The sequence below is a fragment of the Oncorhynchus kisutch genome, linkage group LG1 (genome assembly GCF_002021735.2).
Source record: "Oncorhynchus kisutch isolate 150728-3 linkage group LG1, Okis_V2, whole genome shotgun sequence".
Classification (NCBI taxonomy): domain Eukaryota; kingdom Metazoa; phylum Chordata; class Actinopteri; order Salmoniformes; family Salmonidae; genus Oncorhynchus; species Oncorhynchus kisutch.
This window is the reverse complement of record NC_034174.2, coordinates 60,109,868-60,136,137: the sequence shown is the minus strand read 5'-3', so window position 1 is coordinate 60,136,137 and position 26,270 is coordinate 60,109,868. Positions and strand designations below refer to the sequence as shown.

Genomic DNA, 26,270 nt, shown 5'->3' with positions numbered 1-26,270 from the left:
CTAAATGCTTAACTATTTATCTGTACATGGAATTGGATTTTTATTTTATTTTTTACTCTTTAAAAAAAATTATTTGCAGGAAAATTCCATGGGCACTATCTGATGTGTGGAGACATTTCACTGCAGCTAATGTAGAAGGAAAAGCTTTGTACATTTGCAAACACTGTGCCAAATCATATGTGAAGAATGCAACAAAGATGCATAATCTGGCCAAGTGCATAACGTTCCCTCTGCGCTCACAACAAGCAACCTCTGACAAAAGTCCCTCTACTTCTATTTGAGTTTTAAAAAATGAATCGGACACCTTATCGATAGCAACAGCTCTTTTTGACTCATTGGAGGTACATAGTCAGAAATGCTGAAGAATGTCTCGCTCGAGCTGTGTATGCAACTCTTTCACCTCTGCTCACAGGCAATGTGTATTGGAAGAGATTTCTGAATGTTCTTCGCCCAGCATACACTTCTCCAACCAGACATGCGTTATCTACTCATTTGCTGAATGCAGAGTTCAACAGAGTTCAAGTGAAGGCCAAGCAAATCATAGAGAAAAGAGGCTGTATTGCAATAATCTCTGATGGGTGGTCAAATGTTTGTGGGCAAGGAATAATTAACTACATCTCCACCCCTCAACCAGTATTCTACAAGAACACAGACACAAGGGACAACAGACACACCGGTCTCTACATTGCAGATGAGCTGAGGGCAGTCATCAATGACCTTGGACCACAGAAGGTATTTTCACTGGTGACAGACAATGCTGCAAACATGAAGGCTGCTTGGTCTAAAGTGGATGAGTCCTACCCTCACATCACACCCATTGGCTGTGCTGTTCATGCTTTGAATCTGCTCCTTGTGGACATCATGGCACTGAAATCAATGGATACACTCTACAAGAGAGCCAAGGAAATCGTTAGGTATGTGAAGGGTCAAGTTACAGCAGTAATCTAGCTCACCAAGCAAAGTGAGAAGAATAAGAGCACCACATTGTAGTTGCCCAGCAACACCCTGGAGTCTCTCCAAGAAATGTCCATATCATAGTCTGCTGATTATGGACAGCCCCATCAAGAGGATCCTCCTGGATGATGTATTTTGTGAGAGAGTGGTAAGCAGCCTGAAACTCCTGAAACGTGTAGCAGTAGCCATTGCACGGATTGAGGGAGACAATTCCATCCTGTCTGACTCTGCTTGCAGATGTAAGAGAAGAAATACGTACTGCCCTGCCCACTTCAGTTGCTCCAAGCAGAGGAAATTACAGTTCTAAAAATGCATCAAAAAGCATGAAGACTTCTGCCTGAAGCCCATACATGCCGCAGCGTACATGTTGGACCCCAAGTATTCTGGCAAGAGCATCCTGTCTAGTGCAGAGATCAATAAGGCCTGTGGTGTCATCACTACTGTCTCACCATCTTGGCCTGGATGAGGGCAAGGTTCTTGGCAGTCTGGTGAAGTACACTTCCAAGCAAGGGCTTTGGGATGGAGATGCAATATGGCAGTCGTGCCACCATATCTCATCAGCCACCCGGTGGAAGGGACTTTGTGGATCTGAGGCTGTTTCCCCTGTTGCCTCATCATCCTCCAAATCCCACCAACTTCATCCACCTCCGAGCAACTGGTCCTTGTTTGGGAACACACACAAAGCACGCAACAGGCTGACCGACAAGGGTTGAAAAATTGGCCATCCGGGCAAATTTGAGGCTTTTTGAGCCTGACAACGAGCCAACCTCAACTAGATTGGAAAGTGACCGTAAAGATGATGCCTCAGTGTCTGATGTTCAAGAGGTGGACATTGAGGTCCAGGGACAAGACATGGAAGATAACCAAAGCGTTTGTTTCTAGACTATAATTTCACAGATGTATGTTGAAAATGTTTTTGGGAGACGCGATGGATCATTTAATATTCCCTTTTGTTGTTCAGTGAAATGATCCCATGTGAAGAGTCAACTCATTTAATTAAGGTTTTATTTCTATTGGAAGGATTTAATCATTTGCAATTGTCTACTTATGAAAAGGTTTATGTTTTTGTATGATATGGTAAATATATCCAATGCAAAAGGTATCTACATTTAAATGGTATTAATATTAATTTGCATATGTTTCCATAAGTTTCCACCCCTGAATATTCCCCAAAATGTGCAACCCTACTCATAACCTCTTTGAACATGGCTCTCAGTGGACATCAAAGTATGTCTAACTTTCTACAGCGCCTTTCATATTAAATTACCCTTGGTCAGATTAGTTTACACAGAATAGTCCCCTTGGTATGAATCATAAACAGACTTTTCTTGAAAAGTAACTAATGCATTTCATTTCTCAAACAACACATCAGTCAATGGCCCTGACTCGTAAGGGTGAAGCAAGAAAAGGAACGGTCCATTGGTGTCCTGTAAATGTGTTTACGATTGACAGTATGCATCCACTCAGGGCCCTGTTCCATTTAGATTTCATTTGATCCGTAGCAGAGTCACCTTGCAACCCTGTGGCACATATGGCAACGTTTATAGCTAGTGCCCGCAAGAAACCAGCAATGGTCGATACAGATCATCTTTGGCGCTGCATAAACACAAGTGTTGCGTATACTTACTAGCAGCCTATGGCGGCTCACTTGGATGGAAACATAAATAATCTAGGGACGTTTATCCACTTCAGCAGGTAATAAAGCTCAGTGGTTCTGCTATACGTATGTTAGTTAGGGACTGGACATTTGCATAAGTCGTAAAGCTAATTGCATCACAGCTCACTGCATCTTACTCCCAGTGTCAATGTTGCATTTGCATCTCTCCCTAGTAGCTAAAGGAGGAAACTAATTGATACGATAATACCGAAATGAAGACCAGAAAAAGATGACCCTAAGTGCAGCAGATGATACACTGGCATTGCATGTGGGCTGTAACTCTAGCTTTTGGAAAGTCTCTGTGCCCACGAACCAGACAAGTCGGTAGCTATGTCTGTGATCTGTGAGATAAACTAATCAAGAGGTTCATAACGAATGCCCAGATACAAGTGGCAACAGCTGCTCTTATAGTCAGTCAGATGCTATCCAATACCGGTCCCAGTTTTCTGTCATTCTGCATGGTTGGACAGCTTATCGATGGGACCGCGAAGTCCGATGCCATTGTGGCATGCCTGCATTACGTCCTCAACCATGTTGATCTACAAAATTGACCACGTTTGAGGTTTACGCTGGAGCAGTTGACTAGGTTCATTTGATCAACGCTTCCCTCAGGGCCAAAGCAAGGGAGAAGAGAATGTTGGGGAAATTACATAATTGGAGTTTCCCCTATAGACATCTGTGCTGTGGATGACATGAATGAGGTAAGGGAAGGTATCTGCTTTCAAAGCTCGGGAGGAATTGGTAAATTTAATTCCCTCACGTCTTTGCAGGGCTACAGTTTCCAACTTTTGAAGCATCACCGTCAAAATGAGCACAGATAATAAGCTGATATGAAACCCTTGTGTGGTTTTGATATTGTTCAACAATACTATATTCCTTCTCAATGTCTGAGTTCAGAGGTCAATAGATGCACAGTATATAGATATTCTGTTTTAAATGAGTGTTTTACTGAAAGATGAGGGTCAAACCATATTAGTTCCCACAGGAGTTCTTGAATTAGTCCCTTTTCAGATACATTTATTTGAGTCTCACTTTTCCACACTGGACAATAGATTTTCAAGACTTTTGATTCTGAAATCCCCAAGAGGTGAAAACGAATAAAAACCAGCGCCAAAGTCAATGGACCTGAAAAAGCTTCCTCAGTAGCTTAGATAAACTTCTCTTGCCCTCACAATGACCTTCAGTCTGTTCCCGTTAGTCGAGCCTTGGACTAGGTGGATGTTGATTTTATGAGGTAATTCCTCAGCGCTCTAGCCCTCTGTCGTGTTTTGTGCGAGACAAACCCTGGCAGTGAAAGGGAAGTAAGTCCACAGCTAGAGTGAGTCCCATGCCATTGTTTCATTCATTCAGACCTGACACTGTCTATCTCTTTCTCTCATAGACAGACACACACACACACACACACACACACACATCCTGTTTACTGCAGTAATAGACTCCGGTCAACCTCAGTTCAGGAAATAAATGGGTACAGTGTGAGACTGTGAGTAGGCTATATGTCACACTGAGTACAAGGGGGTGGCAGGTAGCTTAGTGGTGAGAGCATTTGGCCAGTAAACAAAAGGTTGCTGGTTCAAATACCCAAGCCGACAAGGTAAAAAATATCTGTACCCTTGAGCAAGGCACTTAACCCTAATTTTCTCCAATGGTGCCGTACTAATATGGCTGACCTTGTAAAACAACACTTCACTGCACCTATCCAGTGTATGTGACAAAACATATCTATAGTACCAGTCAAAGGTTTGGACACCTACTCCTTATTTATTTTTTAAATTATTTTCTACATTCATCAAATACGATAACACACATGGAATCATGTAGTAACCAAAAAAGTGTTAAACAAATCCAAATCTATTTTAGATTCTTCAAAAATAGACACCCCTTTCCTTGATGACAGTTTTGCACACTTTTGGCATTCTCTCAACCAGCTTCACCTGGAATGTTTTTCCAACAGTCTTGAAGGAATTCCCACAGATGCTGAGCACTTTTTGGCTGCTTTTCCTTCACTCTACGTTGCAACTTATCCCAAACCATCTCCATTGGGTTGATGTCAGGTGATTGTGGAGGCCAGGTCATCTGATGCAGCACAGCCACTCTCCTTTTTGGTAAAATAACCCGTACACAGCCTGTTGGGTCATTGTCCTGTTGAAAAATAAATGGTAGGCCTACTAAGTGCAAAATAGATAGGATAGTGTATCGCTTCACAATGCTGTGGTAGCCATGCTGGTTAAGTGTGCCTTGAATTCTAAAGAAATCACTGTCACCATCAAAGCACCATCACACCACCACCTCCATGCTTCACGGTGAGAACCACACAAATGCGGAGATCCTCCGTTCACCTACTCTGCGTCTCACAAAGACACGGCGTGGCTACCACAGCATTCTGCAGCGATACGCCACTCTATCTGGTTTGCGCTTAGTGGGACAATCATTTGTTTTTCAACAGGACAATGACCCAACACACTTCCAGGCTGTGTAAGGGCTATTTTACCAAGAAGGAGAGTGATGGAGTGCTGCATCAGATGACCTGGCCTTCACCCGACGTCAACCCAATTGAGATGGTTTGGAATGAGTTGTACGGCAGAGTGAAGGAAAAGCAGCCAACAAGTGCTCAGCATATGTGGGAACTCATTCAAGACTGTTGGAAAAGCATTCCAGGTGAAGCTGCCAAGCTGTCATCAAAGCAAAGGGTGGCAACTTTGAAGAATATAAAATTATATTTTGAATAGAAAACTTTTTTTGCTTACTACATGATCCATGTGTGTTATTAAAACTATTAAAATGTCTTCACTAAAATTCTACAGTGTAGAAAATTGTAAAAAATAAAGAAAAACCAATGAATGAGGTAGGTGTGTCTGAACTTTTGACTGGTACATCTTTCTTTTTTTACAAGCGGGGACATATGCCCCGATAGCTTCAAATGACTGAGCAGTTGATTGACAATATTACTGCTGATGCCAGTGCTTGCATATACTCTCCCATCTGATAGTATGCTGGAGGTAGATATCTTTTCATATTTCACTTGCAGTCTTTGCTTTGTCTTTTCAAAGCCATTTTGCTGACTGAGATTACCCAAGTGTTGACCTGCATCAGAGCTAGAGCAAAAAAATATGTTTTGCGTCCGCTATTAAAAGTTTTGGTTATGTTGATTATTATCAGTGCAGGAAATATAATGATAAATCAAATGCAAGTTTAATCTCGGCCAACTTGTTTTAGGCTTTTGAATGATTTATTAATTGAATTGTCAATGTTTAAGGGAGCGTCTTTACACAACATGCCATTTGTCAGGAATGTTCTGCAGGTTACTAGAAGGGCAGGTAGCTGGAAGTTGAATATGAGTAGATAGCATGAATTCTCATATAGCACCCCCCCCCCCCCCCCTTATTCATTTTGATTTAAAGGACCAAACTGATCCTAGATCAGGGCCCATATCCACAAAGTGTGTCATATTAGGAGTGCTGATATAGGATCAGTTTTTCCTTCTAGAACATAATGGATAAATGTTTAAGAGTCAGTGGGACCTGATCCTAGATCAAATTTTATTTGTCACATGTGGCAAATACAACCGGTTTAGACCTTACTCTGAAATGCTTACTTTCAAGCCCTTAACCAACAATGAAGTTCAAGAAATAGAATTAAGAAAATATTTACTAAATACAATAAAATAGCAATAATGAGGCTATATACAGGGGGTACTGGTACCGAGTCAATGTGCAGGGGCACAGGTTAGTCGAGGTAATTTGTAAATTTATGTAGGGGTAAAGTGATTATGCATAGATAATAAACAGGGGGGGAGGGGGGGTCAGTCAATATACATTGTCCTGGTGGCCATTTTGATTAATTGTTCAGCAGTCTTATGGCTTGGGGGTAGAAGCTGTTAATGATCCTTTTGGACCTATACATGGTGCTCTGGTACTGCTGGCCGTGCGGTAGCAGAGGGAACAGGGTGACTTGGGTGACTGGAGTGTGACAATTTTTTGGGCCTTCCTCTGAGACCGCCTCGTGTATATAGGTCCTGGATAGAACCTTTATTTAACTAGGCTGGAATTTAACTGGATGGTAGGAAGCTTTGCCCCAGTGATGTACTGGGCCATACGCACTACCCTCTGTAGCTCCTTACGGTTGGATGACGAACAGTTGCCATACCAGGCGGTGATGCAAACAGTCAGGATGCTCTCTGGTGCAGCTGTAGAACTTTTTGAGGATTTGGGGACCCATGACACATCTTTTCAGTCTCATGAGGGGGTAATAGGTTTTGTTGTGCCCTCGTCACGACTGTCTTGGTGTGCTTGGACAATGTTAGTTTGTTGGTGATGTGGAAACCAAGGAACTTAACTCTCAACCCGTTCCACTACAGCCCCGTCGATGTTAATGGGGGCTGTTCGGTCCTCCTTTTTTTTGTTGTCCATTCCTACTAGATGCCTTTATGAATACTAGATGCCTTTATGAATACTAGATGCCTTTATGAATACAGGCTCAGGAATGACCTGAGCGCTTCATTTTGCCTTTAGTGATCAAACCAGATTGTAGACTGGCAGACGAGGAAGGAGAATTCAGAAAACGTGTGTTACAAAACACGATGGTCCGTTGCTAGGGCTTAGCGAGCCGTGCGAGCGTGAACGAGCGAGCAAGTTGAGCAGAAATAAGTGGCGAACGGCTAAAAGCAAGGGCAAACACCAGAGATGCCCCTAACCCCCATTCAGAAGGTAGGCAACATGAACTATCTGGATGGAAAAAATAGGTTAAAACAACAGTGGGCACTGGTGCTGTGTAATGGGCTTATCTGAAAAAACATCCATCAAACATCTGTGATTTTAATTAGACTAAGGTAAGGTGTTATAATAATACTGTAATGAAATGAGAGGAAGTGTGGTCTGTGAAACCTCAACATTCTGGTTGGTTGGTTATATTATAATACCACAATACGGTATAATGCTATCATTAGGATAATATTGTTGATTATACTTTGCCATAGTGTTAAGCATTTCCCAACGTCACCTATTTTGTTGACTATATCAGTCTGTTTGTATAATGATATGCTTTCCATTTTTATTGGAGGGAGATGCCACTGTCCCACATCTGGTAGCCCATATATGGAGGTGACTAGTAGCGTGTTGATATTGCTCACAAAGTAGACCACAACTGCACAAGGCTCCTGCCAAAGGATGGAGAAGGAAAACATAACGACAGCGCTCCATCTCTATATGCTGCTGTCACTTGTGTTAGTTGTGCAGCCCCACCTGTTTTTACGTTTTCAAGGAATTACCTATAATATGCAATTCATCACTCCCCTTCTGAAGGAGACACACTCCTTGACAACACTCCACAAATCTGATTTTACGACCCTCCGGTCGGCAGTCGCTAAATGATCTGTGAGCTCTGCCCACCACCACCATTTTCCCATCTGCCGTAACGAACTGCGTTGAGGCTAACGACGACTTCTGCGTTTGTCCCAAGGTCACAGCCTTTTTTTCCCTCTCCAGATATATTACATGTAGTTAGTGTTTACAATGGCGGGTCGTCTTGTTTATTCGATCATTACCATAATTGACCTCCTTGTGTCCCCAAGTACGACAGTACTGGCCAATTTTTTTTTTGGCAATGTTTTCTTGGGACAAACACTCACGCAGTCACCAGTGATAAATTACTCAAGTGATTGAGACCTGGGATGTGTTCACTAGGGAAATGAATGGCAGTGCTACAAAAGTGCTCGAACTACAGAGGATGAATGTGAATTCAGCGTATGGAGAAGTATGGTCATGACAAATATCTGCGCTAAATGTACTTTACCAATTGTTACAGGGTTAATCCCTGACACCCCTTCCCTGTTACATTGTCATGAAGCCATTGGCATTGGTGTACTTAACCTTATTACTATTTACTCATTTGATTGTGCGGTGTATCGGTATACTACGATCCCACTGCTTATGTATACAGTACAGTGACATTCAATACAGTGGCATTAGTCCATCATAATGTCAAGATCAGAGGCACATAATCTGAATTCATCTGAAACAGGAGCTGTGTGTTGAGATTTGTGCCCAGTAGCAATGTCTTTATGAGGAAAATATCTAGAAACTCCCATGTGTTTGTTATTGGGAAGATGGCGGTGGGAAGAAATTCTGACTTTTGGAAACAAATGAATGTTTAGTATACACACTGGATAGTACTGTATTTTGGCCTAACTACTACGGTGTATAAATGTCTTTGAACTACTATCAGTGTGTCACTAACGAACACATGGGTCACTCAGTTATTTGTCCGATAATGTCAAGGAGGTTAAGGCATCACACATGGGCTGCCTCGGAAGTGGGCGGTGACACCTGAATTCTTGCTTCGCGTGCCGTGGGTACAGCTGCCAGGGTTTCAAAGTCAACAGTCGGATCATATATCCAGGTTAGAAGTCCAACATCAACAAGTTGAGATCCAGTAACTACATTTTTTTTGTCCCACAACCCAATATTGATATCAGACAATTATTACGACCTCACCCTGTGATAAATGTGTTAGAATCAACTAGAGGTCGACCGATTTTATGATTTTTCAACACCGATACCTATTATTGGAGGGCCCAAAAAAGCCGATACCGATTAATCGGGCGATTTACTTTTTTTTTGTTTTTTTTTTGTAATAATGACAATTACAACAATACTGATTGAACACTTATTTTAACTTAATATAATACATCAATAAAAATCTAATTGGCCTCAAATAAATAATGAAACATGTTCAATTTGGTTTAAATAATGCAAAAACAAAGTGGTGAAGTAAAAGTGCAATATGTGCCATGTAAAAAAGCTAACGTTTGAGTTCCTTGCTCAGAACATGAGAACATATGAAAGTTGGTGGTTCCTTTTAACATGAGACTTCAATATTCCAAGGTAAGAGGGTTTAGGTTGTAGTTAATATAGTATTTATAGGACTATTTCTCTCTATACCATTTGTATTTCATATACCTTTGACTATTGGATGTTCTTATAGGCACTTTAGTATTGCCAGTGTAACAGTATAGCTTCCGTCCCTCTCCTTGCCCCTACCTGGGCTCGACCCAGGAACACATCGACAACAGCCACACTCGTAGCAGCGTTACCCATGCAGAGCAAGGGGAACAACTACTCCAAGTCTCAGAGCGAGTGACGTTTGAAACGCTATTAGCATTCACCCAGCTAACTAGCTAGCCATTTCACATCGGTTACACCAGCCATTAGGCTGATAGGCTTGAAGTCATAAACAGCTCTGTGCTTGCGAAGAGCTGCTGGCAAAACGCACGAAAGTGATGTTTGAATGAATGCTTACGAGCCTGCTGCTGCCTACCATCGCTCAGACTGCTCTATCAAATCAGACTTAATTATAACATAACACACAGACATACGAGCCTTTGGTCATTAATATGGTCGAATCCGGAAACTATCATTTCGAAGAAAAAAAAAAAACGTTTATTCTTTCAGTGTAATATGGAACCGTTCGGTATTTCATCTAACGGGTGGCATCCCTAAGTCTAAATATTCTTGTTACATTGCACAACCTTCAATGTTATGTCATAATTATGTACAATTCTGGCAAATTAGTTTGCAATGAGGGGTAGCCTAGTGGTTAGAGCGTTGAACTAGTAACCGGAAGTTTGCAAGTTCAAACCCCTGAGCTGACAAATCTGTCGTTCTGCCCCTGAGCAGGCAGTTAACCCACTGTTCCTAGGCAGTCATTGAAAATAAGAATTTGTTCTTAACTGACTTGCCTAGTTAAATAAAGGTAAAAAAATAATGAGCCAGGCTGCCCAAACTGTTGCATATACCCTGACTCTGCGTGCAATGAGTGCAAGAGAAGTGACACAATTTCACCTGGTTAATGTTGCCTGCTAACCTGGATTTCTTTTAGCTAAATATGCAGGTTTAAAAATATATACTTCTGTGTATTGACTAAGAAAGGCATTGGTGTTTATGGCTAGGTATAGTCGTCCAACGATTGTGCTTTTTTCGCAAATGCACTTTTGTTAAATCATCCCCCAGCATTGCCTCGATTTGTATGTAACGCAGGACACAATAGATAAACTAGTAATATCATCAACCATGTGTAGTTATAACTAGTGATTATGATTGATTGATTGTTTTTTATAAGATAAGTTTAATGCTAGCTAGCAACTTACCGTGGCTTCTACTGCATTCGCGTAACAGGCAGGCTCCTCGTGGAGTGCAACAAGAGGCAGGTGGTTAGAGTGTTGGACTAGTTAACTGTAAGGTTGCAAGATTGGATCCCCCGAGCATACAAGGTGAAAATCTGTCGTTCTGCCCCTGAACAAGGCAGTTAACCCACAGTTCCTAGGCCGTCATTGAAAATAAGAATGTGTTCTTAACGGGGCGGCAGTGTAGCCTAGTGGTTAGAGCATTGGACTAGTAACCGAAAGGTTGCAAGTTCAAATCCCCGAGCTGACAAGGTACAAAATCTGTCGTTCTGCCCTTGAACAGGCAGTTAACCCACTGTTCCTAGGCCGTCATTGAAAATAAGAATTTGTTCTTAACTGACTTGCCTAGTAGAATAAAGGTTAAAAAATTTAAAAAACTGACTTGCCTTTTTTTTAAACGGCAAACTCAGCGCCCAAAAATAGTAATTTCCGATTGTTATGAAAACTTGAAATCGGCCCGTATTAATCGGCCATTCCGATTAATCGGTCGACCTCTAGAATCAACAGCCAGTGACCGTCTTAAAATTCAGCCTGACATGCTATAAAATCAATCTGAAGTATGGTTTGATGTGATTTGAAACGCATCGGAGGTATTTGGAAGATCAGGGAAGATCATTACGCAATAATTGTGTGATCTGTGTAGAAAATAACATTACTTTTCAATTTGGTACATCCAATTGGCGACAGATTTTCATGCGAATAACTCTTAAAATCCGCATAAAAACAATGTGCATTTTCCCACCAGAGATGTTTCCACCAAATTGACTTGTTGCATATTAAAGGCTGTGAATGATGTAGTTCACATAAAACTAACTTTCGTGGTAAAATTCCCATGTACCAAATAAAAAACACAAGTTAAATGGGTATCCATTGCATTTTCAACTCTACTGTTTTGTCACTAAAATGTTGCGTTATAAAGTATAGTAAATGTGCCCACTCTGGTTTTATTATTGACAAAAGAGCAAGATTATTTGTATGTGTCAAACGGAAGCCAAGCATCGATCATCCTGACACCAGAAAAAGACCCTTGATATTTATTGAAAAGCTCATCACTGTGCATTTTCACCACCCTGTGAAGTACATCATAACTTATTTCATCAGTAACCTAATAAACTGCATGCTTTCCCGAGTTGTAGTGGGAGGACCACACAACATATCATCACGTGACTTCGATATGATGGTTATAATAATCAATATTTGCACATAAAAGCGTTTCCACTGCCATTTCTCGCATAATTAATTTTTACAAGAACGAAAAGATCCCACCTTGTCTTATTGATTTGTTTTGTTGACATTTGTAAAGTTTAGAGTAACATTTGCTGTTTCCATCAGGCCTGTCATGATTTGTACTTACTGGATGGAAACCTGATTTATGTAGCAGATATAGTATCACTAGCTGTTATAGCTTTCTGACTGTGTAGAAGAGACATGCATGTTGCTGGTGGAATGCTGGTCTAATCGTAATGCCGCAGCCTCTGGCATACATCTTCGATGTTGGGCATACGTTTAAATCTGGCCTACTCCCCTTTGACACAACCTTTCTATCGTTCCACACTTTGATCCTCTATCTGTTCAATAAAATACATATTTTTTTAAACCGACACTGTTTGTTGTTCTCCACCCATGTCACATTCTTACAGCACACTTCTGTGGAGGGCTACCAGGAGCCCCCGGCCCCACCGGCTAAGTCGGGGAGTCGGCACAGCCTGCCGAGATGTCGGAACTCTGTGGCGTCCACGACAGAGGAGCAGCCACACATCGGGAACTACCGGCTGCTCAAGACCATTGGCAAGGGGAACTTTGCCAAAGTCAAGCTGGCCCGGCATATACTGACAGGACGAGAGGTAAGTTTCCTCCGTTATGAATTTGTTGCTGTCATTTACTGAACTGTAGTGTTTTTAAAATGTAATATTTCCTTTATTTAACTAGTCAAGTCAGTTAAGAACAAATTCTTATTTTCAATGACGGCCTCGGAACGGAATGACATATTTTCACCTTGTCAACTCGAGGATTCGACCTTTCGGTTACAAGTTCAACGCTCTAACCACTAGGCTACCTGCCGCCCCAATCCAATGTATGTATGTATGTGATTTGTATAGAAATGTAAAGCAAGGTTTTAAATTATTCTGTTTTAGTCAAATATTCTGTTTTTATAATTATTTGTAATTATGTTCCAGCCCCCTAACCAACCGCTTAAGATACAATCGGCCCTCAGCTGAATCTAATTGGTGATCCCTGTTCTAAGAGGCCACGTTGAGTCTATTTCTTTATTTTAAATACCTAAGCAGGAAATAACCCAGTTTTCCTTCTTTCAAATTGGTCTCACGCGCGTGGCGTGGTATGTTAAGTTTGACCTTGTTGAAAATTGCATGGGTCTTGTTTGGTACCCACACAGACATATTTAGACATTGGATTCATGCCAATAGCTTGGCGATTACATGTAAGGACTCAACAGAGGTCTGGAGTTCCTAAAGTTTACATTGTTTGCATGTCCAAATTTCTCTGGATGTTTGGTTTCTGGGCTCAACAAGACTGAGAGAAGAGGGAATCTTGTGAACTACAGTACCAAAGTCCTGTCCCACATCTCTATGAAAACAATGTTGAAGGAAAATGTATGTTTTTTTTCTGACCTTAAAGGTAGTTTAATGTCCCATGCCTTTGGTATTGTAGATCCAGTCTCTGCCCTCTAACCCAAAGGAATTTAAAAAGATGAGCACCAAATAAGATCAGAAATGATATGGTGCTTATCTTTTCGTTTTGGATTACCACAACAGGTGGGATGTGGATTTATCAACATCGGACCACTTTTAGTCTGAAAACATCTGACACTTTGGTTTTGGAGTGAACTGTCCATTTAAAACAAGGAAGTGAAATCTCCCTTTAAAGTGGAGCTGACAACGTTTGAACTATGTTTCAGATATGAAACAAACAATAATATCAGTCAAAAATATCAAATTCCCAGTTTATGCTACAAAATCTACTTTATAATAGGTTTTAAAAGTAGGTTCTATTTGACTCTACATTTCATGACGTACACTAAGGCATTGTTGGCAGAAAAGAATGATGCAGTTTAATGCATGATTAATATAATTCCCCAATACATTTCTTGGTAGTCCAAAAAATATTGCTACCAGGTTGTAAATCACAGCTGACCTGGTACATTGTTTGTGGGATGCACTTTTTCAGTTTCCATTACTCAATATTTTGGAACAAAATTGACAAATGTAACTAAGTCTGGGAATGACAATACAATGTAGCAAGGGCAATGATCACAAGTCTGATTTCAGAGCCCTCTCGTCTGAGTAAGACCAATACCTGATGAATTTACGAACGCGCAACACCTGCTGAATATGGCCGGTGTCAGTAAACAGGCCAAAAAAATAATAGTCCTGAATGCTCTAGATAACATGTAAACAGCCTAGCTAATCATGGTCAGAGTGAGGTGTTCTCTCATTTGTCTCTAAGTCGCAAGCTAGCCAACCTTAGCCAGTTAGCTTGGTTGCAGGCAAGCTGCACAAGGACGAGTAGGCTACAATTCCCACCATTTATCAGTGCAATTTTGAAGGCCAACTAGCTGAAAAAGTTTGAGAGGGTTTATCAAATGTTCCTTTGTTAGATTTTAGCTCATCTTGCTCTGGCTAGCATTAGTTGTTGATGTGTGTAACTGAGGGATAGCGAGCCTACCTTTTTTCATGGTTGTTTGATCAATAGGACTGTAAAGTTAACAAATGTAAGAAGACTCCCGTGGTATTGATATATTTGCCAAAATCCATTCCGGTGTATTTTGTGGCTTTTGCCTAATGCGTTCTAATGATCAAAAAATATACTTCAGACTAAAGTTGCAACTCCTTTTAAACACACATCCAGTTCAAAGTGAATGATGGCAGGCCTGTGTAGCAAATAGCTTGTTTGCATAAAGGCCTACTGTAGTTACATTTGACATTTTAGTCATTCAGCATACGCTCTTACAGTATTGAGTAGGGCTGTTACGGTGACCCATTACCCCCACACCGGCGGTCATGATGGCAGTCAAATTCTCCAAGCTCTGATGCCGCTGGTGGTCATTAGTAGCCTACCAAACTTGCTAACTTCCTGGTACTCTGCACTCTATTGTCCCTCTAATCACTCTGACATCAATACAAAGGTCATCAAAAATCTATCTTTCTATAGGCTAGGCCTACTATATTTATTTCTCAACTTTCCCAATATTAAGCACATTGCTTCTCTTTACAACAGGAGTATGGACTACATGGGTTGGCATGAAAATGAACTGTGGGCAAAGTGTCCTCCATTCGCTATTTAAGTGCGTAGATGACGTGGATTTTTTCCCCCTGCCCGTGTTTCGAGACCGGTGCATGATAGTTGTCTATTCTAAATCAAAACTAACGTCATACATATATTATTTAGTATATGTAAAGATGAGATTAAATCAAGAATAGTCTGATGGGTGACAATATTAGCCTATCACTTGTGAATGATGCCCAATTTGAGACTTTTTCAAATCGTAGTCGCACACCACATGTAGCCTAGCCCATAGGCCTATATGTTTTAAGGTGGCCAAATAACTTACTAAAATGAAACACATTAATCCGCTTTACACCGGGTGTAGTCTCTAACTGGCATACATATGCAGCACATGAGTTTTGGGGAAGAATTTTCACCATAAATTTACCTTTTTTTATTTTAAAAGCATTAAATGCATAATCACATTTCTGTGGTTGTATTAATTTGGGATCTATTGCATCCCAGAACTGTCCCAGACTATGTTTGGAAGATTTATTTTGTACTATGGGGGATAGTAGATTGAAATTGGCTTTTGCTGTGCGTTAGGCCTACTCCTCTTTTTGGCTGACGAAAATAAAATTACAGCTCTTCCCATCTTTAATATGCAGTTGCGTCCCCATTGTGTCGGTCTTCACTTGTAGCCTGTGAGAGAGACCAGATCACGTGACTGAGAGCCAGGTGAGTGAGCGGTGCTTCGGCATGCAGCCGGGAGAAGGGAATTATAAATATATTATAAATATAACGGCCACTGGCCACAAAAGGCCTGGATTTCAAGTGATTGTCAAATTGTGAAACACAGACTGATGAAGTGTGTACAGCCTGCGCAAAACAACAAATGCAGAGCTCATGCTTTCATGCGACTTTTTTCAAATCATTAGTCTCGACATGCAGTCTTAGAATCTATTAAAAACCAAACACACAGCCCAACATTTGTATCACAACTATAGTTACAGAACTCTGAATGAAGCATATAGGAGTAGCTGTTTCTTTGTTAACCGCTCAACACAGAATAGCCACGTGAGCACTCAAGTCATTTGGAGAAAACATCCTTTCTAGTTTTATTCAGCTATGTTCAATCGTTTTCTTCATTCTATAAAATAATGCCACGGTATTCTAAGCAAATCTTGTCTGCTAAATGAGCTAGTGTAGCCCACAGCCATATGGCATAGCAAGATCAGGGCATGAAGACAACTCAGAGTATGCTATTCTGTTCTTGCTCTTCATATCATGTTTCTTTAGACCTGTTTTTAAATATCATTTATGGATTTATTGTGATGGTGTAGGCTATATTAAATTGACTTATTAGACTTTTTAAAATGTAGGTGTTCCAAAAGTCTGCTGTCTTAAATGTGTTTGTTAATGAACGGTCAATTAATGTGAGACCGGCAGTTATTTGCTTGACAATCACCAACTCACAAAATGTCATGACCGCAACAGCCCTAGTAGTGAGTGCATACATTTTCATATTTTTTGTTGTTGTACTGGTCCCCGATGGGAATAAAACCCACAAGCGTTACAAGCGCTATGCTCTACCAACTTATCCAACTGGCTATGGTGCACTGTTCTGCATAGACTCCGATCCTGGACTAGACAGATGTTTATTTATTGTCCAAATGCACAGCCGCTTTCTCACTCTATATTGCTATAGATTTATTTTTATTTTTAATGCCTTAGTATATGTAATTCCCAAACATTCTAAGAATGTATGAAAATGTGAAAATTCCCATATCCAAGTGGTCGCTTGTCAGAACCTAAAACAAATAAAATGTGTCTTCTTGGGGGTGTATATGAACAGATTTGAATACAATTTGATGTTGCTAAAATGCTGTCAGCCACTTTCAGACAAATCAAGAGTTAACAAGATATGGCTGCACTGGTTGCCCTCATCACCCATCGACCTCAACCACTCAACAATTCTCTTTCAGTGTTGGCCAAGACCTCAGCGCAGTTTTAAAAAGTCTACTTTTGAAATGGAAATAACTTTGGCTGGATACTCTGACCCAACATGAGCCACAGTATAGGTTAAATTATTGATGCAATGTACGTCAGGACTCGCACCAGAGTGTTGAGTGAGAGAGGTTGTTACGTGTGAATTCAAACATTCCGGTATGCCTACTCCAAGATATCCTGATAGGATGCGAATGCTTATGGTCTCGGGAGCCTGCTGTTTCTACCCAGTAATGGTGACCGATTTACATATCCATATTTCAGGAGAGGCTGTTTTTTTGCAAGGGAGGCCAGTTCTACGGTGCCTTTGATTCGCGTTGTGCTAGTGTCATCTCCTATCCCGAAAATGATTGCGTGTTGATTATAGTGATTATGGTTAATTGTAGTCTCGGGGACTGATGCAACCTTTTCTCAGTGACACTTTAAAATGATCTATGGCACACTGGGTTGTAAGAGAAGAATTTCATATGCGTCATTTAAAGGCACAGTCTAACTTTCACCTCAAGTGCAGCTGCAGCCCTTCTGACCGGTTTTTAATCTGTGCGGGTGGATCTGGACAAATGGAACTGCCAGTTAGTTATTGTATGTCTTTTAAATGACGCTCTTGCTGATGAGTTTGTACACCAACACAGGCCCAAATAAATCTACTTATTCCTCCCCTAAATTCCACTTTCAAGCAGGTAATGTTTTGCACCAGGAGGACAAAACAGCACAACTGCACCAGCTCAGATTTGAACCAACAGCCCTCTGATCCATTGTCCTAAAAGCAGCCACAGTCAAATTAAGGAGTGTCGCTTTAACTGTTGGACCATAACTTCTCTCTTTGAATGGTTCATCTTAGAAATTACGGATCGACACGAGAGCCTCTGGCTTAGACCTTGATAGATGAAATGGCCGCCTACTGCCTTTCACTATGAGAGTGTAGGCAGATCGGCATCACGTCCAAGGCTTCATTTAAGATCACTCACTCAGTGGCCAAAATACATTTTCATTTACCAATATGAACGGAACCAGCAGAGCCTGTATCGACCTCCGCAGTCATCTCTAGACATTTCTAAGAGCAGTCTCTCCTGAAATTATGGTTGAGAAATGTCATCACAACCACCTCCTTTCAAAACATAAATCAGTTTGTGCATTTGCAGCCTCCATAACAGGGACAGAGTTTTTTTTCTATTTTGTTTCCCCAGCAGACAAGCAAGAATTGGGCCTGAATAGATTTTCAATTTTAAGCTCGAGTTACCAACCCAAGGCTGTCGAATCTTCACTCTGGTGACTTGATCCTTCTGTTCTGAGGAAAGCACACCTCGGGTGGTGCTAACCATGATGCTAAATTACCATTTAATCATAACTTTCTGGCACCATATTCCCTATATAGTGCGCTACTTTTGACCAGGGCCCATAAGGCGCTGGTCAAAAGTAGTGCACTATACATGGAAAAGGGTGCCATTTGCAACACACCTCTCTCAGAAGCTCCTCAAACTTCGTTAAACCTGGGTTAGGATAGAGGATCAAAACGTTCCATTGTCAACACAAAATGGGTGCTGTCACAGAGCTTTGGCCGGATGTGATTGGTGTGTAAAGTCTTTCTTGTTTGTCTCCACTCCCGTAGGTTGCCGTGAAGATAATAGACAAAACGCAGTTGAACCCCACTAGTCTACAGAAGGTAAGGCCTCACATTCAAACAACTCTTTCTCTCTCTCTCTCTCTCTCCCTTTTTCTATTCTCTTCCTCCCCTCTCTTGCTCTCTCTGTTAAACACAGTCTATGATGGGTGAGCACACAGATCAGATGATGATATCAATACAACCTCCCTTTTGAGTTTTGCATCAGACACCGGATGAGATTGTGTATGAGGGACCAGAGCCACACGGGCCATGTTCGTGAACTTTTGTTGAGACCATTGGTTTAAACCTGACCTGATCCCAACACTTTTTCACTAAAGCATCCTTACCAGAAATCCACTGCACGTTCTGATAATCAAATTAACTACGTCACGTGCAAATATGTGTCTTGACAATTAACTCAGTGAATGGTGCCTAGTTCCATTTACACTGTGATTTTGGATCCCCCATGGGGTGATAATATTTATTTTGAAATGTGGAATAACATTCATTGAGGTGTTGTGTTGAGAGAAAAAAAAATCTGTCATCACCATGCAAAATTAAGATTTGGAATGAATTCCATAAGGAATTTTCAGCCTTGTTCACAAACACATTGCTAGGACCTAATAATCATATTGCATGGATGTGTATACCTAAATGTAGGCCTACATCATTTTATATGCATTGTTATAAGTATCTCCTTCGTCACATATACACATATTTGACTTGAGGACCAGCAGTGGAGTGGTAATGTGGAGTGATTTGAACTCTCAGCCATTGAACTTTGAGGCAACTGTCTTAGTGGACTATGCCACCAAATAGTCATAATGGTCAGGAGAAAATACAACCGTTGACAAGATCTCCAACACCTTCCATCTTTTTATAAAGGATGTAGATACGAATAGAAATGCATAATCCTCTTTAAAAAAGTAAGAACAATCTCGCAAAAGCACAATATTTGGTATATATGCGGAAACGTTCCTTACTGCCTTTTGAATGTTGTGTAACATCAGTACAGTAGCCTGGTCAAGGAAGCATCATTCAAAATACACTGAGTGTGAAAAACATTAGGAACACCTGCTTTCCATGACACAGACCAGGTGAAAGCTATGGTCCCTTATTGCTGTCACATGTTAAATCCACTTAATTCAGTGTAGATGAAGGGGAGAAGCTTGGTTAAAGAAGGAATTTTAAGCCTTGAGACATGGATAGTGTATGTGTGCCAGTAACCACGTTTCCATCCAACCATTTCATGTGGATAAATTACCGGTTTGAGTGTGTCAAGATCCGCAACGCTTCTGGGTTTTTCACTCAACAGTTTCCCGTGTGTATCAAGAATGGTACACCACCCAAAAGACATCCAGCCAACTTGGCACATTTAGGGGAAGCATGTTGTCTTGTTTTTTTATTACCGGATGTAGTTATCTGCTCAGCTGGCCATCCCCAGAATCGTGGCTAATTTTGCCAGGTTGGCCTGTGAGAAAAGTTGGCATCTTGCCATTTAAAACCAATGGTTTTAGCAAAAGTTCACGAGTATGGCCCCCCCAGGATTCGGCAAATCTTCCTCCATTTAGGCTCCAAGCCTTCCATAATAGCAACAATATGATAAGGATTCTAATTGGATAGTGATGTCACATGACTTTTGATGCCAATGTGCTGCCAATGTGAATGCAGTGAATGCTTATTACCTTTGATACAGCGCTTCCCTTGGTTCGGAGATGTGGTTGGGCCTATGGCTAGGCCTTGTGATGTTAAGAGCAACCTTGTTGTGTCTAGGTCTGATAGGAGGGGCTTAGCTGTAGATAATCTGGGTTTGGTGGAATAGATTGAGTTGCACCTAGACACTGATCTAAAATCAGTTTAGCCTTTTTTCACCCCCTAATGGTTAAAGGTATGACTGGGGGGGAGGGTAAGCTGGTCCCTAGATCAGTTGTTAAGGGAAACTTCTACCTACAGCGGTGTCAAACTGCACCCTTGCTAGATCCCTTCCAGCATAAGTATTTTAAAATGTTGTCCTGTGTTTTTGAAACGTAACACATCTGCGACACCTGCAAGACCTTTCTCTTTCCAGGAACTTAGCTGTGACACAACAACGAACCTGAACCCAAATCTTCTGACAGTCCTCCATTTCAAACCCAGAGCTTGTTTGTGAGCTCGATCAGTGGTCTCGGGGGAAGTGCGCTCGGTTCACTGGAAATATGAGCCTGAACCGGGAGACAGAAGCATACCAGGTTTCCTCTTTTTACATTGAAATCCAAACACCAAAAATCCCCTAGATACAGCTTTAGCAGGCTATGTCATCTGGTGCGGCCTGGGGAATGAAACGTTGGTCATTACAATACCATTATTATAGGTTTACATGCAGAGGGCTCCTAGCAACGCACACAAAGAAACCCAAGAATTTCTGGGATTGCTGAACTGTAATTTCATAAACTAGCGATTTACCGATTTAGCGAGTAAGTCATACATTTATCTAAAATGTACAATGATTTTGTTGGGGGGAAACGACCAAGGGACATGTTATTATCTTAGTGTTTTGGGTATGGGTTATAACCATTTAATGGATAAAGAGAACTGTGGCATGACGATTGTATAAAATCAATATGTGGGCCTATTTTGTGCCTCAAAAATATGCTATGTGTAACTAGCTGGTCTTGTGAGGTCAAGTCACCATTGCATTTTGAGCTTTTAAACTCGTTTCTGCATATCTATATACTGTGGTATATTAAAGGTCCAATGCGTTTTCATCTTAATATCAAATCAAGATTATTTTCTGATTTCGTTATCAACAAATGAGGCAAAGTGCACAAAATCAAGTGTCTTGTTTTGTTTGTCTTGTGTCAGGTGATTTGTTGTGTCCTCAACTTTGGTCTAATAATTTCCCCATATTCTCCAAACTGTTCACTTTCAATTGCTACCATGGTTAGGCATATGCTTTTCATATTTCTTCTGTAAGAAACATTTAAATTTAGTCCTATCCATATAGGCCCATTCCCACGAGAGTCAAGGGTTAAGATGGCGTGTCGCCTTAACGTCCAAAAGCGGAAGTTGTATCGCAGGCTTCTGGTTGGTTCCGACTACGTAGAGGGTGCTCGCGTTTCAGCTCGGTAATGAGTCACGCTAGAGAATTCTCGCTCGCTTGCTTTCGCTCATACTCTCACACCACGAGCAGTTCTGGTGGTGGATGTCATTCAGGACACCCTGCATCGGCCTGTCTAGGATGGGTGGAAGGATGAAAGGAGTGGATGGATGAATGAAGGGAAGGATGATCTTAACAGAGACTGAGAAATGGACAAACAGAGTTACAGACAGAAACATTGTAATCGTTTAGGTACAGTTTTCCTTTAGTACATGAAACAGGACGTAGGCCGGCTTGTGACTTCTTCATAGGAGGCAGAATCTGTCGATAATGGCCCGAGACACTTATAATGCGAGGGCCATCCACGCTATCGTATTCCAGCTGATCAATAGCTCGCATTAGGTCCCATTTGCTCTGTGAGGGTCAGTGATTTCTGAACTAACCACATCCTCCCCTAGCCATGGGTGCTTTGTCCTTCAACACAAAGGGTGCACGTCAGTAGTCTAAAAAGGCCCCCTCGTCTCATTTTCTTCCATCTGTGCATACCTGAAATAAAGTTGAATATAGTTAAAAATGAGGAGAGGTCTCTTATTTCCAAGTGAAAGCAAATTCCTAAAAGGCATTTGACATATTGCTGTCACTTTATCCCGTGTTTTCAGAACTGTGCAGATGAAGAGGAGAGGAAGCCGCATTGGACTATCGAGACGCATGCGCCATGAGTTCTCGCATTATAAAAACACAGTGTGGGATTTGTCAAAGCTCCACAGGCCTGTTACCCTGCTAGTATTCTGCTACATTATTATTTTTCCGGTGTGGTCGGAAAAGCTAAAAATGGCCCAACATCTGCCCGTCAATTACTTGACCATGCTGCAAAGTACCTCCAAGGGAAGGAATTTTCAGGGCCTGTTTTCTGATTAATCATTCGAGACTGCTCTGACTCCCCACAAGACACATCTCTATTGGCTCGCTGGTGGAGCAGTAGACTTGACCAGGGCATTTAGATTTGTGCAGCCAATAGTCCCATACTCATAAATTCCCCCTCTAAAATCTTGAGTGGAATTTGGCCAGCATTGAATAGATCAGTAGTTCCCAAACTGTAGGGTGCAGCCCCTACGGGGCACGAGAGGTCAGCAAGGGGGTGGCTTTCAACCTACACTTGAAAGTAATAGTAGAATGCACAAGGTAAAATCTCAAAATTGGGTAGTGCATCATCAGTTCCTCTTGCCATGTCAAGTCATTGCATACCTTAGAGGTATTTATAATAGAGTTAGACCGATTAATCGGAATGACCGATTAATTAGTGCCGATTTCAAGTTTTCATAACAATCGGAAATCGGTATTTAGGGACTCAGATTTTTGCCAATTATTTAAACAATTATTTAATTAAATAAAAAAATTGTTTAATTAGGCAAGTCAGTTAAGAACACATTCTTATTTTCAATGACGTCCTAGGAATGGTGGGTTAACTGCCTTGTTCAGGGGTAGAACGACAGATTTTTACCTTGTCAGCTCTGGGATTCAATCTTGCAACCTTACGGTTAACTAGTCCAACGCTCTTAACCACCTGCCTTACATTGCACCTGCCTTACGAGGAGCCTAACCACCTGCCTTACGAGGAGCCTGCCTGTTACGCGAATGCAGTAGAAACCAAGGTAAGTTGCTAGCTAGCATTAAACATATCTTATAAAAAACAATCAATCATAATCCCTAGTTAACTACACATGGTTGATGACATTACTAGTTTATCTAGAGTGTCCTGCGTTGCATATAATCGATGCAGCGCTGGGGGATGATTTAACAAAAGAGCATTTGTGAAAAAAGCACAATCGTTGCACGACTGTACCTAACCATAAACACCAATGCCTTTCTTAAAATCAATACACAGAAGTATATATTTTTAAACCTGCATATTTAGCTGAAAGATATCCAGGTTAGCAGGCAATATTAACCAGGTGAAATTGTGTCACTTCTCTTGCGTTCATTGCACACAGAGTCAGGGTATATGCAACAGTTTGGGCAGCCTGGCTCATTGCGAACTAATTTGTCAGAATTTTACGTAATTATGACATAACATTGAAGGTTGTACAATGTAACACATTTTTTGACTTAGGGATGCCACCCGTTAGATGAAATACCGAACGGTTCCGTATTTCACTGAAATAATAAACGTTTTGTTTTCGGAATAATAGTTTCCGGATTCAACCATATTAATGACCAAAGGCTCGTATTTCTGTGTGTTATGTTATAATTAAGTCTATGATTTGATAGAGCAGTCTGACTGAGCGATGGTAGGCAGCAGCAGGCTCGTAAGCATTCATTCAAACAACACATTCGTGCTTTTTGCCAGCAGCTCTTCGCAAGCACAGCGCTGTTTATGACTTCAAGCCTATAAGCCTAATGGCTGGTGTAACCGATGTGAAATGGCTAGCTAGTTAGCGGGGTGCGCGCTAAAAGCGTTTCAAACGTCACTCGCTCTGAGACTTGGAGTAGTGTATTCCCCTTGCTCTGCAAGCTTTTGTGGAGCGATGAGTAACGCTGCTTCGAGTGTGGCTGTTGTCGACGTGTTCCTGGTTCGAGCCCAGGTAGGGGCGAGGAGAGGGTCGGAAGCTATATTGTTACACTGGCAATACTAAAGTGCCTATAAGAACATCCAATAGTCAAAGGTATATGAAATACAAATGGTATAGAGAGAAATAGTTATATAAATACTATATTAACTACAACCTAAACCCTCTTACCTTGGAATATTGAAGTCTTATGTTAAAAGGAACCACCAACTTTCGTATGTTCTGAGCAAGGAACTCAAACGTTAGCTTTTTTACATGGCACTTTTACTTCTCCACCACTTTGTTTTTGTATTATTTAAACCAAATTGAAAATGTTTCATTATTTATTTGAGGCTAAATCATTTTTATTGATGTATTATATTAAGTTAAAATAAGTGTTCATTTAGGATTCTTGTAATTGTCATTATTATAAATACATTTAAATAATAGCCGATTTAATCGGTATCGGCTTTTTTTGGTCCTCCAATAACCGGTATTGGCATTGAAAATCATAATCGGTCGACCTCTAATTTATAACTCGTCAAATGTCCAGATCAACTTGTCAGGTAATGTTTTTTTAGCCCATAGATTTTGTGGTAATGTTTGAGTCACTCAAATATCACATGAATTCAAATTAGACATGGCAAAATGTATAGAATTGCAAGAAATAACCTTTTAAACCTGCAACATTTTATCTTTGCCAACAAGAGGGGTGTAAATAGTTTGTCATTAACAGTGCTTGTGCCCATAGAAATAGATGTGGCGGGATGTTCCCCAATGCTGGAAGGGGGGCCTGAGTGAAACATTTGGGGCACCCCTGGAATTGAAACTTGCTTGGTAGACTATGTATTGGTAAGAGAATGTCCAAATTGTTTGTGTTGACCTCTGAGTATCAAGTATATGTTATTTTATTTTGGGATTTAATTTGTCTGCTATTGCCAGTATGTTTTTCATGCTGTTTTTCATTGGATGATAATAGTTTCATACAAATTAAAATAGTGAGAAGTTAGTTGTTCTTTTTCGATTAAATATATTTACATTAGGACTGTCAAATGATTATAATCAAGTTAATAGGATTAGTTAATCGTGATTAATCCCCCCAAAAATGATTTGCTCAAATGTGGCCCTAAAATAACAATCTTTCCATTTTTAAAAAGCATTGCATTGAGTTACAGGCAAACTATGCTTTGATTTGTAAGGTACGGAAACACTATCTACATCAGAATGTTTTAATAGCATTTTCAACATAAACATAAAAGTCACTAACAGCTTTAAGTAGGCCTACTCCCTCTTATCAATGGTCATGAAATGTAAGTACTGTTAATGCTTCAATCATTCTAAATGAGTGTGACTCTAGTTTGGTTCCCCAACTGGCATCCCGTGGTTTGAATTTGGCCCCCCCAATTCTCTGAACAAAAATATCAACTATTTAAAATAATTGTTGGACTTTACACTGTAAAAACACCAGCAAATCAGCTCCAAGTTTAGGAAATCTGTTCCAAAGTATTTCCACACATAGTAGAGGGATATGTGTGATTGTGTACAAATGTAAGCAAGTTTTTAAATGATTATGTTTTAGTCAAACGTTATGTCTATTTGGGATTCTTGTGGTCAATTTGCAGTCAAATTATTTGTAGTTTTAATTATGTTCCAGCCCGTGGCTGAATCCTGTTGATGATCCCTGGACTATGGGGGGTACTGACTCTTTGAAAACACTTTAACCATCTGTACTGTTCAGATAACTTTACACACATAGGCCTGCGCTCTCTCATTTTATTTAACCTTTTATTTTATCAGGGAGTCCTGAGACCAAAACACAGTCGTCACATTTTTCAGTAATATAGTCCTCAGTCAGGTTTTTGAGTTGCCAGAACATAACATTTAAGAAAATGTTGAAGATTGTTCCACAAATAATGTGCAAGAGAACTAAAAGCTGATTTACCTAACTAGTGACAAAAGGCATTTCCAGAGTTAATCATCCCTGAGACTGGGTGTGGTAACTCGTATGTCTCAAGTTTAGTAAT

General features: G+C 40.7%; 1 protein-coding gene across 6 annotated transcripts in view; it reads left to right on the top strand.

Moving 5' to 3' along the window:
• LOC109890145 (serine/threonine-protein kinase MARK1-like) overlaps nucleotides 1–26,270 on the top strand; it is a 72,670-nt gene that overhangs the window by 6,996 nt on the left and 39,404 nt on the right. For all 6 annotated transcript variants that reach the window (XM_031828492.1, XM_031828495.1, XM_031828506.1 and 3 more), the window contains exons 2-3: nucleotides 12,431–12,634; nucleotides 18,631–18,684. In XM_031828492.1, coding sequence (XP_031684352.1) covers nucleotides 12,431–12,634; nucleotides 18,631–18,684 — 258 coding nt within the window. The remainder of the gene's footprint in view (nucleotides 1–12,430; nucleotides 12,635–18,630; nucleotides 18,685–26,270) is intronic.